The 13,721-nt window shown below is 57.0% G+C and overlaps 1 protein-coding gene across 8 annotated transcripts in view; it reads right to left on the bottom strand.

Moving 5' to 3' along the window:
* RARA (retinoic acid receptor alpha) overlaps nt 1-13,721 on the bottom strand; it is a 44,633-nt gene that overhangs the window by 22,229 nt on the left and 8,683 nt on the right. For 3 of the 8 annotated variants that reach the window (XM_042966344.1, XM_042966351.1, XM_042966347.1), the window contains exon 2: nt 481-1,024. In XM_042966344.1, coding sequence (XP_042822278.1) covers nt 481-658 — 178 coding nt within the window. In that variant the 5' untranslated portion in view covers nt 659-1,024. The other 5 variants (XM_015539157.2, XM_042966350.1, XM_042966348.1 and 2 more) reach the window with 5 other exon arrangements.

Genomic DNA, 13,721 nt, shown 5'->3' with positions numbered 1-13,721 from the left:
ACTGGCCCTGGCCACCAGGCAACCGTGGGCGGAGCTGGCAGGGAGGGGAGAGGTGGGGGGGCTCATCAGCCTCCAGGGCAGTCTGCGCCCTCAAGCTCTTTCCTCAGAGGGGTGGGATGGAGGTGGGGTGCCACTCTCAGGAGAGTTGCCATTTCCACCAAATGTCAAGAGGTGTGTTTACCCGCCTCCGGCCTCTGTGTCCAGTCCTCGGAGCTATTTATAAGGCCCTCAAGAGCACAGCACAGGAGAGGGCGCCAGGAGCCCCGGGGAACGGCATGGTTGCATCTCTCCCTCAGCCGCCCCCAACATCAAACAACCACTGTTACCAGCCTGGAGCCACCCCCCCCCCACACACACACACACAACGATGGTCCCCCTCATCTAGAGAAGACTAGCAAAACAGATGTGCCTGGAGGCCAAGCCCTGAGGCCTGCCGACGCCACATCCCCCTCCCACCAAGCCTCCCACCACCCCACTTACTGGCTGGGGATGGTGTGCTATAGCCGCTGACTGGAAGCTGGTGTTGGAGAGTGGTCAGGGCGCCTGGCGGAGAAAGTCCACCCAGCATTGGCGGGAAGAAGAAGGCGTAGGGGGGCACCGGGTACCCATTGAGGTGCCCTCCCCCAGGTGTTGGGCAGGAGCTGCTGTTGCTGGCCATGCCAAGCAGCCACAGTCAGAAGGGTAGGCAGACAGTCTGGCAGGAGGCTCTGACGGGCTTCAGGCTGCCCCTCCTCGGGGCATGGGGCCTGGGCCCAGAGGGGGTCTGGGTGGTCAGCCCACCCCCCCCTTCTGTCCTGGAGCTTCTGTCCAAGGCCAACAGGCTAATCTCAGCCTCCTGGATCCCCCACTCTAGCGGGGGGCCGTGTGGGTTGGTGGAGGTCCCAAGAGCTGGTCCTTCGGTCAAGCAGTTCTGTGAGCTGGCACTTTTCTGGGAAGGTCCAGAGCTGGCCTTCAGGACACCGAAGAGGATGCCTCTCCCAGATGGGCCCTGGCTAGGCGGCTCGGGGGGCCATGTTCTGTGGCACTGCAGAAAAAGGAAAGGCAGGTGAGTGGGCACTGAGGAGCGGGTACACGGGCATTCCCCGTGGAGCTCCCCAACCTGGGCGGCCGGAGATTCTCCCGTGGCACCCGGCTGAGCAGACAGCTGGCACCATGCCTGGCTGGCAGAGACAGCCTGGGAGCAGGGCCCAGACACTGCTGGGGGTGGCAGGATAGCACAGCCAGGCTGGGGAGACGAGGACAGAGCCCATAGCCACAAAGGGCCTCTCACCCACAGTCCCGAGGGGAAAGGTCAGGGTCTGCCACCCCAGAGGATCCCTGTGGCAGAGGCCAGCAGCTGGCCCTCCTCCTCCCCCAGTGCAGGTTACCTGAGGTCAAGATACAAAGAACCGTGTGCCTGAGGGGGGGAGGGTGGGGGAGGAAAAGCCGCTTCCCTAAAGCATTGGCACTTCTCAGAAAAATGACTCCTAGGCCAGGGGGCCCCTCTTATACCACTTCCCCCCAAAATCCAAGCCCCAGCACCCCAGATGGGTTTGTCCCACAGGCCTAGGGAGGAGGCCCGTTGACATACATACAAATAAGGAAACGGGAACCAAGGACTCCTGGGTATCACCTCCAATGCTTACCAGCATGATGGGCCAGGGGTGGGCAGTGTGTAAGAAGGGTAGGGATTGCACAGGGTAGAACCTCCCCAGCCCCAGGCAATGAAACGGTAAGGGAGATTGATGAATTCAAAGTTCACCCTCATAGTCGGTGGCAAAAGCAACATCCCTGGATGGGGTGGGAGGAGGGCACACGATGAAGGACCAGATGCCCGCCCCCCCCCCCCACATACACACACACATGTGTGTATACAGATCCAAACCCTGTTTGAACAGCTGGGATCAGAAGGGCATGCACAGATAACACCATGGGGCAGAGAGAGGCAGAGATGAACCCAGAGATGCCATGACACAGACAGAAAGGCAGCAACAAGGGAAAAGAGAGAAAGGGGAAAAAGAGAAGCATCCACAAGAGGATGCTTCCAATCAAATCCACCTGGGGTATAGGATATACTAAAATAAATACATGTACATGGATATATTTCTTTATATACAAATACATATACACATATATATGACATATGTATGGCATTGTATATATGTGAAGACAAAAGAAGACAAAAAGAAACAGCCATTTATTTGTTTTTTAATGTTTACTCATTTTTGTGACAGAGACAGACAGAGTGCCAGCGGGGGAGGGGAAAGAGAGAGAGGGACACACAAACCGAAGCAGGCTCCAGGCTCCGAGATGTTAGCACAGAGCCTGATGCGGGGCCCGAACTCATGAACCATGAGATTATGATCTGAACTGAAGTAGGATACTTCACTGAGCCACCCAGGCACCCCAAAGAAACAGCCTTTTAAAACCACAATGAGAGACACCTGGGTGGCTTGGTGGGTGGAGCATCAGACTTCAGCTCAGGTCAAGATCTCTTGGTTTGTGAGTTCAAGCCTCACGTCAAGCTCTGTGCTGGCAGCTCAGAACCTGGAGCCTGCTTCGGATTCTGCGTCTCCCTCTCTCTCTGCCTCTCCCCTGTTCATGTTCTGTCTCTCTCTCTCAACATAAATAAACATTTAAATAAGTAAATAAATAACCACAATGAGATATCACCTCAGATCCACCAAGATGACTATAATCAAAAAGAATAAATCTGTCAAGGATATGGAGAAACCGGAACCCTCATACACCTGCTGGAGGGAATGTAAAACAGTACAACCACTTTGGAAAACAATGTGGCAGTTCCTCAAAAAGTTAAACAGAGTTACCTTATGATCCAGCAAGTCCACTCCTAGGTATCTCTCCAAGAGATATGAAAACATAAATTCACACAAAAACTTGTGCTCGGATGTTCAGACCAGTATTACTCACAATGGCCTAAAAGTAGAACCGACCCAAATGTCTATCAGCTGATGAATGGACAGAGTGTCCATCCACATTCAAACTTAATTCTGCCAGAAAAAGGAATGAAGTACTGATATATACTACTACTACATGTAAACAGTCATGCTAGTTCTAAAAGGCTACATATGATGATTCCATTTCTATGAAATGCCCAGAATAGACAAATCTATAAAAACAGAAAGCAGACTGCAGTCACCAGGGGCTGGGGGGTGGGTTTGAAGGAAATGGGAGGTGACTGCTGACAGTTAACGGGGTCTTTTTAGAGTGATGAAAATTTTCAAAAATTGATGGTGGGGACATTCACACAACTCTGTGAGTATACAAAAACCACTGTGTTATACACTTTAATGGGTGAATTTTACAGTATATGAATTACATCTCAATAAACCTGTTAAAAAGAAGAAAGGAGGGGCCCCTGACCGGTTCAGTCAGTAGAGCGTGTGACTCTCAATGTCAGGGTCATGAGTTTGAGCCCCACATTGGGGGTAGGGTTTAATTAAAAATAAAAAATAAATATTACACAAAGAAGAAGGGAAGAGAAAAGGAAAGAGAGAAAGAGAAAAAAGGAAAAAGGAAAGAAACAAGGTCACAAAGACCCAAACTAAGGACTGCCTGCATTTCCAACCCCTGTTCCTCCCCCCACCTCCCCCACCAAGCCTAGGCCACACCAGGTTCTAAGCTCCAGGCTCCAGGCTCAGACCTAGAATCCAAGGGACATGCACATGGCCAGCGTTTGGCAGAGGACCATGCCTGGGATAGAGGAGTTCCTGCCAAGGCCACAGTGGACAAGGCCAGGACTTTTGGGCCCAGCTGGGCCAGGCTGAGGGAGGGGGAGAGGGGACAGGTACTTGCTAGGGAGGGAGCAGCTCCCCCAGGAGTGGAATCTGGACATTGTTAATGACCATGATTTTTACTGGTACTAATTATGACAACCATAAGGCCTCTCTCCTTACTCCTGAATGAAGTACCCCCTTCTCTCCCCAGGCCCCTGTTGATTCCCTCCCAGGCTGAGAAGGCTGACGTCAGAGGAACAGGGGCCCCACCCATTGGGCCAGCTGCCACCCCAGCCCCCCACGCCCCTGTGGGGCCCCACACAACGGGAACTCTTGAGCTGAGGGAGCCAGGCAAGGGAAGGAGGGGTTGGCCGAGCCTCATCAGCGTTGACAGTCAGACACACACACACACACACACACACACACACACACACACACTCTCTCTCTCACACTCTCTCTCTCTCTCTCTCTCTCTCTCTCTCTCTCTCTCTCTGTCCTGCAGAAACTCATGCATGCAGGTCTATGGAAAGCATCCGGGTGGGCAAGAGCATGCTTGCACGCCCCAGCCTGTGTGTGTGCGGGCACGCACGTGAAGAGAGGGAACCTGGAGATACCATCTCTCCACACCTGGGCTTCACCACACAATGAATATGGTTCAGGGCTTGTGTGCACGGCCCCAGGACACAGCCCCCCACAGACACACAACCACAGCCCCACAGTTTCCCAAACTGCACATTCCCTGGCCCTCACACAGCCAGGCTGGCCTTTGTACCTGCCTCCCTGGGGGCCCAGCACCCAACACACACTGAGGTGCACCCTCTGACAAATACTCAGGAGGGTTTACGTCCACACAGGGGCCGGCCTCCCTGAGGTGAGGCCCAGGAAGCTGAGGCCCAGAAAGCCATTCACTCTAGACCCCAGGCATTCTGACTCAGCTTTTGGGGCATAGGGGGTGGATTCAGTCAGTCCAGTCTGGACCTTCTGCATCCCACCCCTGCCCCCATAGGAGAGATGACTATGCCCACCTTAATGCTTCAACTCTGCCTGTGAGGAGTTAGACATGGGACCAAACTTCAAAACCCCCTGTCCTCCAAAGCCACACCCCAGTGAGAGACTGGAAGGCCTCCCTCACCCCATGAGAGCCTCACTATCCCTAACCCTGCTCAGCCTGCAAACTCTGGTGCAGAGTTACTCAGCTCCCCGGGGAGGACCTTGAGCCATGGGAGGGGGTAAAGGTCATAGAAATGGGCCGAGGGCCAGGCTGGCCAGGGAACAGGGATGGGAGAGGGCAGGGATGATGGGGGCTGAGCCAAAGAGCACAGGCCCTGCCTCAGAAGCTCCCTCTGGAGCCATGAACCCTGGGGAGACACCTGGGCCCCAGCTACCTGGACCCAGGGGTAGAGAACCGAAACCACCAAAGAAAGGGAAAACAAACTACCTACCTCCAACCTCCACCCTCTGCCCACCAGCTCTACTACCCGTGGGCACCCTCCCTCAAGGCAGAGAAAACCACAGGCCCATCCCTCCAATAGGCTGAGCCTCGCCTGGGCACAGTCGGAGGGGGTGGGCGCTGGAGTGCCAGCCACCAGCCATGCACCCTGCCCACCGGAGCCTCCCCCACTCCCAAAAAGTGCCAGGGGAAACTCACACACCTAGAGGAAAAGGCAAGGGCTGGCTGAGCCATGAAGACAGTAGAAAGAACCAGAGGTTTGTAGGGTCAAATCTCAGCTCTGCCACTCTGGGTGACCTTCGGCAAGTCACTTAACCTCTCTAAGCGTCTGTTTACTCACTTGTGAGCTACCCCTCTCAACAACTGGCTGTGTGGTTTCAGACATATGAGTCTGGAAAGCACCTAGCACAGCACTGGGCACACAGGCGGTGCTGGGCAACGGGGCCCCTTTCCCCACACCTCTCACCACACCCCGTGCCTCCCTGGGCCATGTGTCTGCTCTCCCTTCCCTCTTCCCAACCAGGGCTAGTGTCTGTGGACAGGCCCCAGAGAGACAATTACCCATTTTCCAGGGTCTGCTTCCCCCCAGACTGAGAAGAGGGATGTGGGTGAGGGATATTCGGGTGTGGGTGGATGCCCAACCACAGCGCTTTCCCAAATTCCCTTCTTTCATTTCACAAACCAAAAAAGAGAAACCTTTTGGATTTGGGGAGGGGAGGAAGGGAAGAGAAATAGACTATTTCCTTTCCTATCCCCAGAGAAGAGGAGCCGGGGGTCCCCAAACCCAGCTGATCCAGCCTCCCTTCCTCATTGACTCCCTCCTCTCAGCTCCCAGGCTCCCCTGCAACAATGGCTCCCAAGGAACAGAAGGCAGGCAGTCCCAGAGAGGCTGAGAGATAGGGACAGAGACCGGGCAGCTTAAAAGAAGGGGAGATGGGGGTTTTCCTCAGCATTCTAGACAGTCAATGAATCATAGGCAAATGACACCCAAAGCTCAGCTCAACTTGACGGGGTACCCAGGGGAACACACAGGACATGAACCCTGGTGGAAACAAAGACCTGGACCCTCTGTACCCCCTAATCAGATAAGGAGCTGGCAGGGCAGGGCAGGGCAGGACAGGGCGGGACAGGGCAGATTCTAAACCAGAACAGTGGGCTGGAACTATTTATAAACTTTCCAGGAACACACACACACACACACACACACACACACACACACACACACAAAGCCACAACTTCTCCCCTCCTCCTAGCTCTTCAGATCTTCAGGCAGGGTCTGGGGAGCAGTGATGATCACTACTCCCTCTTTCCCTTTTCCAAAGGTTCCTCTGGCCAAGGCTTTCACCCCTCTCCTCCCCTACAAGTCCACAGTCTGGCCACTCTGGTCCTCTGTTTACCTTTTGTTCACCAGAGTCCCAGCTGCAGGGAGCCAGCAAGGCCAGCCCCACTTTGAAAGAGATCACCACCCCAGGAGGGCCTGGACTATGTCGGGACAGGTACAGGGCACCTCTTCTCTACCAGACCCTTGCAATCCCAGGCCTGCCTCACTAGAGCTAGGACTTGTTTGAAAACCTGCCCCAAACATGTGCAGGCCCTTAGCACATCCTCAGAGGGGATTAGGGGAGGGATGAAGTCCAGCATCTTCCTCTGGATGCTGCCACTGCCCAACTGCCTCAAGATGCAGCACTCAGTCCCAGAAGAGTGGGTCTGATGTCCCCTCAACCTGTGCCCCCACCTGGCCCTAGGTTCTGTCCCAGCTACGCAGGGCCACCTGACCTCCAGCAGTGACTGATTACCAAGCAGAAAGGGCAACTGGGTAAGTCCAAACCTAGGACAGGCCAGGTTCTGGGAGGAGGAAATGGTGGTCTCTGTGGGCATGACAGTGCCTCCAACTCCTGCATCCCCAAAGACTGCACCCCAGAGCCCCCTAGGAGACATGCTTGGGACCTCCAAAGCTCAAGGTGGCTGAGCTCCCCCTCCCCTGGAACCCACTGGGTCTTCTTTCAAAGCAGAGAGTAGGTGAAAGGGCAGGGGGCAGCCCAGGCTTCAAGGAGGGAGCAACCTACAGGGAAGGAAGAAAACAGGAAGAGGAAGAGATGAGCCTGCCGAAGCCACAGCCAGACCACAGGAGTGTGTGGACCAAACAAAGGCCCCTCTGTCCGGGCAGGGGACCAAGGGGGCACAGACAAAGGGGACCCCCCCCCCAGCTTGGAAACCACCGTCCTTATACCCAGCCTGGCATGGGGCTTTCCCCACCTTCACCTTGGCAGCTGCCCCCTCACCACTTGTCTCCCCACTATACCACGCAGGAAACACTGTTCTCACAATGGGAGCACACACAGCAAGGTTGTGTTTGTGTGCGTGTGTGTGTGTGTGTGTGTGTGTGTGTGTGTAAGGCTACAGCAATCCCCGCCCTCCGCTATCCCCTCAGCTCTGCCCTAAACCTGAGACTGCCAGATTCTGAATCCTAGGGCAGAAAAGTCAGCAGGACATGGTCCTACCAATCCCCTCCCAGCACCCCTCCCTGGGGACCTCGACTGCAGGGAAGCCGGGAACGCCAATCCCCTGCCTCAGGATATCCTCTTGGCTCTGACCCCAGACCAGGCCTGAGTCAGACTGTACCCCGCCCCATACCCCTCCATCCACTGACCCCCCAGGAACTTCCTACTCTGCACTCGCCTACCAGTTGGGGGTTAGAACTAGGGGGAATCTCCTCTTCTCCATCCCTGGCTGAAGAGGGAAACCCACAAGGGGGTGGGAAGAATGGGTCACAAAGTCCTATGGCCTGCCCCTTAAAGCACAGGGCCTTCAGGCTCAGAGAAAGGCTGGTACAGGCTGTGTGCAAGGGTGAGGCAGACCCCCACCTCCCCACCCCCAAACACACACACAACCTGCCCACAGCCTCCTCCCACTCCAGCTTATACCCCAAGACATCCCAGAAGCTCCCTGGGGAAGGCAATTTCCATGAGAACACAAGATGGGAGAAGGTTCCAAAGGTAAAAGGAGATAGGGAGCAGAGGTCCCACGAACCTCTGTGATGTATCTTTGAGGCAGCACAACCTAGCCTGGAGGGGACAGGACCACACAATCAGTCAGACTCACACAGTCAGCCAGTCAAGCACAGCCAGGCACAGTCACGGTCTCCCCAACACTGGGTCTGAGTAGGTGGCTGTGACTCCTTCCCACAGACAGAAGTCTGTGGGGGGGGTGGGGGGGGCTGCCTAGAGGATCTGGAGCATCAGAGACCACACACACTCAGCCTGAAATAGCCCCCAAGGCAGGCCCCCCAAGTCCCTTCCCAACTGTGGCCCTGGGGGGAGGGGCAGCTCCCTCCCCACAAGAATCGGGGTAGTGCCCACGGCGGCTATCTCCATGGCAACCAACAACAAACATCCCTGGAACCACAGTGGGACAGGAAGTGACAGCCACGTGACAGGAAGACTTTTTTTTCCAGTGTTGGGGGGTGATAAAGATTGTTACCAGCCCCTAGAGAATCAGCTGTCCCTTAAGGTTCCCCCACTTGGAGCTGGAGGGAAGGGGGCCAGCTGGGAGGGTGGCCACCCCCTATCGCAGTGTGTGAGGTTGGTCGCAGGGCTGATGGGCCCTCCCTCCTGGCCTGCCACTCACGGTTCTCCCCCTTCCTCCCCCTCCCCTCCACTTCCTGCCGTGACTAGAGATCAGAGAACTCCCCACCGCAGCTTCCCCTTCTCAAGTCTCGATTCCTGGGCTGGAGGTTTCACCGTGGGCCGAGGGGCAGAAGGAAGGAGGGCTGGGGATCTGCGGTAGGACCCAGGGGACAGAGGCTCTGGGGGAGGAGCCGGGAGGGAGCCACTCCTAGGTAGGTGTGTACACACAGGCACACAGAGAGTGGGTCACGGTGACACACGGCGGCGGCCGGCAGGGCGCAGTGACACACGGAGACTGCCTGACCTCAGGCAGCTCTGGGGGGAGGGGAGCAGAGCCATTGGATACAGCCCGCACACCCCACTCCAGCCTGTCCTGAGCCTCTGGGTTCATCTCAGGCAGCTACTGGCCTCCAGACAGGCGAGATCCCAACTGTACCCAGCCCCCACCGCCTCTCCCCAGCCTTTTGTGCTCAGGAATCCCCCTCCCTGCTCCAAGGTGCCCGCCCAGACGAGGGCACCTTGGTGGAAGGTGGGGGGAAAGGAACCTCCCTCCACCCCCCTCCCCTTCTCTGCAGATGTCCCAGACTATATTTAGCCCAAACCGGGCGGCCAGCCAGACCCAGACTCCCCACTGGTCGGGAGCTGAGCTCCCAGTTTTTATGCAATTAAAACATTAACAGAGAACCACCCCCATCCACAACCCCCATGCCCCCCAGCCCTCCCTGAGCAACAGAGCTCAGTTAACTTAAACAAGGGCAGCTCAGCTCTGCAGCCTGTGAAGGGGATGGGGGGGTCACTGGGCAAACAGCAATAAACCCATTCCTTTGCCCATCTCCCAGGCCCTGCCCCCACAGGCAGGATCGGGACATCATCCTTGAGATCAGGTTGACACTTGCAGAGGGGGTGTGGGGGGGTAGGCTTTCCTTATTCCGGCCGGAAGGCAAAGGCATATCCAGTGGGGGGGGGGGGTTGCCTGGTTGCAGAAATTCCACCTGTCATTTTGTAGCCCCCTTCCATGGCCAGCTCCAGTTACAGCGCTGGGGGTTGGCAACAGGTGCTGGCCAGGCTGGCAGCAGTCTAATCCCCCATCCGCTCCCGGGGCTGACAGTGGTGCCTAGAGGTCCCGGCAGGGGCCAAGCAGGCAGGATGCTGGGTAGAAGGAGGCATCACTGCCAGGCAGGTAGGGGGCAGCCCAAGGCCCTTCTGTAAACGTGGCTCCCTAGACTCTGTGATGTGTGTTGGAGGGTCTAGAGAAGGCAGGGAAACCTTAGTTCCATAGCACCTATTTCATTTCCCCATGATGCCAGGCAGGCGGGCTACAGTGTGGGAGGTCTGTCTGCCTGCCTCTTCCTCCTCCTCCTCTCCAAATTCCAGGAACAGGCAAGGGAGGCTCCAGTTGCTGCGGAGAGAGAGGGAGAGCAAGCAGGCGGTCCCAACTGGTTGGGGGGGGGGGAGGCGGGGACTGGAGCGGGAGGCAAGATCCAGACAAGCAAGAGACACCCACACCCAAGCCAGACGGGGGACAGACACACCGACGCTGACACATTCTCACACTCTGGGCCTGGTCCCTGCACACCACCCACCCTGCAGGGACACCCAGACACTCTCAGCCAATCCTGCCAATCCCCAGAACACTCCCTGGACACACACGGAGATCCAGGCCCTCGCCCCCACCCTCCATCCCCTACAAACCGTGTGGGCTCTAGACAGCAGCCAGAGGGTGGAGAGGGGAATGGAGGGAAGAAAGACAGCAGGCATCAGAGAGGATGTGCGGCCAAAGCCCTGGGAGCTGAGATATCAGTTGCCACACGCCTTTCCCAAAACCCAGTAAGTCAAGACAACCCTGGTCATCTTGCCAGGGACCCTGCCAGCTTCCCACACTCCCAAAACCACTGCCACCAGAAAGGGGCGTGGGGCACTGGGCAAGTGGAGATTACCATGTTCATTCGTCACAGGGATAGGATTACCTTCCCTAGATGCCCATCACCATAGATCCCAGACACTACTCCTAAACAGACCTCCAGAAAGGCCCAAACACACCCATCCCTCAGCTCAGCCCAGGTCAGGCCCTGCCCTGCCCAGCCTATGCTGCCCAAAGCGCAGGGAACCAGGCACTGAGGTTTATATTTTGGAGCAGGCCGCACCCTCATGTCACACAGTTCTGAGGACTACCCCACTAAAGAACCTAGAAGTCTGAGCAAGAAGTGGGTTGGGGGGAAAGGTCCTAGAGGGCAGAGCCAGCTTCTAAGACCAAAGGATTTAGGAAGGAGGAGCCAATTAACCGAGGTCTGGGTCAATGCCCCCAAAACAGACTTGAAGTGCCACTCAGACAATGTCCTCTACCCCACACTAGACAGAGTGGCAAGAACCGCGTCATGGCACATGTGGGTGACTGTGCCCAGCGGGGGAGGCACAGGGGTGATCAGGATGGGGCTGCCCACAGCTAGCTTCCTGCCAGGCTGCCACATGGCTGGGAGTAGGAGGTGGACCAGAGAAGTGTCCCAGAATGGTAGCAGGGGCATTTAGGGTCAAATTAAGGATGAAGATTGAGAGGTGATAGGAGGAGGTGGCCAGGATTAAGCCATTCCAAACCCAGGGTCTTTTCAGAACTGCTACCTCATCTGCACTGCCCTCACCAGTCTGGTGGGGAAACTCCTGCATGGACCATTTCATGCACATTCACTCACACCCTCAAAGTCCAAATCTAAGATCCTCAGCTCCCAAGGGCCTACTCCAGTCTGACCCTAGTGACTACTCGGTCTCAGGACCAACATAGCCCAGACTCCCAGACAGAACTGATGTCCCAGCCCCTCCCAGTACACTAACACCCTTCATAGTCAGAAACCCCCAGACCCCCCCTTTCCTCCAGCTCCAAATACTCTTTCTCTTGTTCTTCCCCCAGACTCATCTCCACCCCCAACAGGGGGAAGCCCCAAGGTGTCAAGCCACCCCCGCTCCGATCTGGGTCTTCCCCAACCCAGCCTCCCCATCAAGCACAAGGCCCTGAAGAAGTGCTTGGCGCTCAAGCCCACTTTGTAGCAAGACCTGGTGCCTTTACTGAACCACTTCCCTAGAACAACCCTGCCCTATGACCACTGCAGCCAGGGAAAGGGACAAGAGACATCCCTGAATCTCCCACCCAGGAAACTGGAGGAGGGATGGTGGTCAGGAGCAAAAGTGAGGGGGAGTTAGCAGAAGGGGGTGGGGAAGTGGGGGAGTGTTCTCAGGAATAGTCCCTCTAAGAACATATACACACACACATGTGCACACAGCCCACAGGCAGAAAGCAATCTGGTAGAAGGAGCTGGCACCAGCTGAATGCTGAGAGTACCCCATGCCAGCACATGGGCATCCTATCCAAGACAGGATGGACAGAGGCAGAGAAATATCTTCAAGGCTGTGGGGCTTTTCTTGTCTGATTTCCATAGGAGTTGGTCCCCATCCCCAGCCTAGCACACTGGTGGCCTGCCGCCCTTCCCACTGAGCAACTTGACAATAGGGCAGTGCCCAGAGAGGAGAAGGGGCATAGCCAAGCTGATTTTCCAGCACCCCCCCCCCTCCACATCCACATCTGGCTAGCAGCTTCTCCTCCTCGTGGGTGGCACCAGGTCCCAGACACCCTCTGCAGAGCAAAGACAACCAGTCCATTCCGTCCTCCCCTCACCCCAAAAAGCTTCCATAACCCCATGGTAGCACTAGATCCAGAGACCTCCCTCCTGGTACTGCACTGACTCCCTTACCCAATTCGATCGGCTCCCCTCACTCCACGGGGGACACCAGCTGAGCGGGCCCCGCCCCCCAGCCGCCTGCTCCGGTGGGGGTGGGCCTCCGGGCTGATTCTCCCCAAACCACAGGGCAGCTCAGATAACAGGAGGAAAAGGAGGGGGCTAGTCCGTTGGGCATCCGATCTCTCCCCAAACAGGTTTGAAAGTCTTTTTGTTTTGTTTGTTTTTGAAGAGGAAAGCAAGAGGGAGTAGGAGTTCCCAGCGGCGGTTCTGCCACAGCTCGGGCGCCGGGGACACGCGCGGCAGACCGCCCCAGATGCCTCACGGCTGCGCGCGAACACTCGGGCGCAGACAGACGCACAGATTGGACTCCCCCACCCTGGGCACGGCGGCGGCGGGGTAGGAAGCCCAGGAAACCCCGGGTTCCCGTCCGAACCCGCCCAGCACCAGGTCCCCGCCTGCAGCTCCTATCAGAGACAGGCCAAGGGGCCCCGGTGCCCGCGGGAGCTGGGGGCTCTCCAAAATCCCCGGGGCAGAGGTTACCTCGCAGCGGGAGGAAGCAATCCGTCCAGAGCGCCCGCGGGCTCGGCGTCTGCCCTGACCCTGCGCCTCGGTGCTGTTAAGCGTCAGGGGTACGGGATCCCAGGAGAGGAGCAGTCTGGGGGGCCGCGGCTCAGGGGCGCGGGGCGAAGGCAGCGGCCATGGCGAGTCACGTGCGGAGGCTGAAACTTTACCCGGAGCCCCAGACTAGGGGGGCGGAGGGTACGGAGCAGGAGGGGCGGCCCTCTCCCCCACCCAGACCCGCCTCTGCCCGCCCACCGACCTATCACCAGCCAGGGGCGGGCCTGTGGGATCACGCCCCCCGCCCCTCCTTAACAGACCCGGAGAAGGGCGAGTCTTAAAGGAGACGCGCCTAGCTAAAGGCTGGACCGTGGGAATCTGGGAGAATTCCCTCCCTCTGCCCCAAAAGGAGAGATTCTGAGAGGGCAGGAGGAGTTCTGCGGAAAGAATGGAAAGAGGACTCTGTCGAGAAAGGACAGCAGTGTGTGGTATCACACTCCCTTGCCCCCAATCACACATACCCACACTCGCAGAGGCACAGATCACACACACGCCCAACACCTAAACCGGGGAAGAGAGCATAATATAGAAGTGAATATAGTGACTCTGGCCCTAGATATTAAGCCCCTAACTCCTATAGTTA

Source organism: Panthera tigris, chromosome E1, assembly GCF_018350195.1.
Source record: "Panthera tigris isolate Pti1 chromosome E1, P.tigris_Pti1_mat1.1, whole genome shotgun sequence".
Lineage (NCBI taxonomy): Eukaryota > Metazoa > Chordata > Mammalia > Carnivora > Felidae > Panthera > Panthera tigris.
This window is presented reverse-complemented; position numbering and strand designations above follow the sequence as displayed.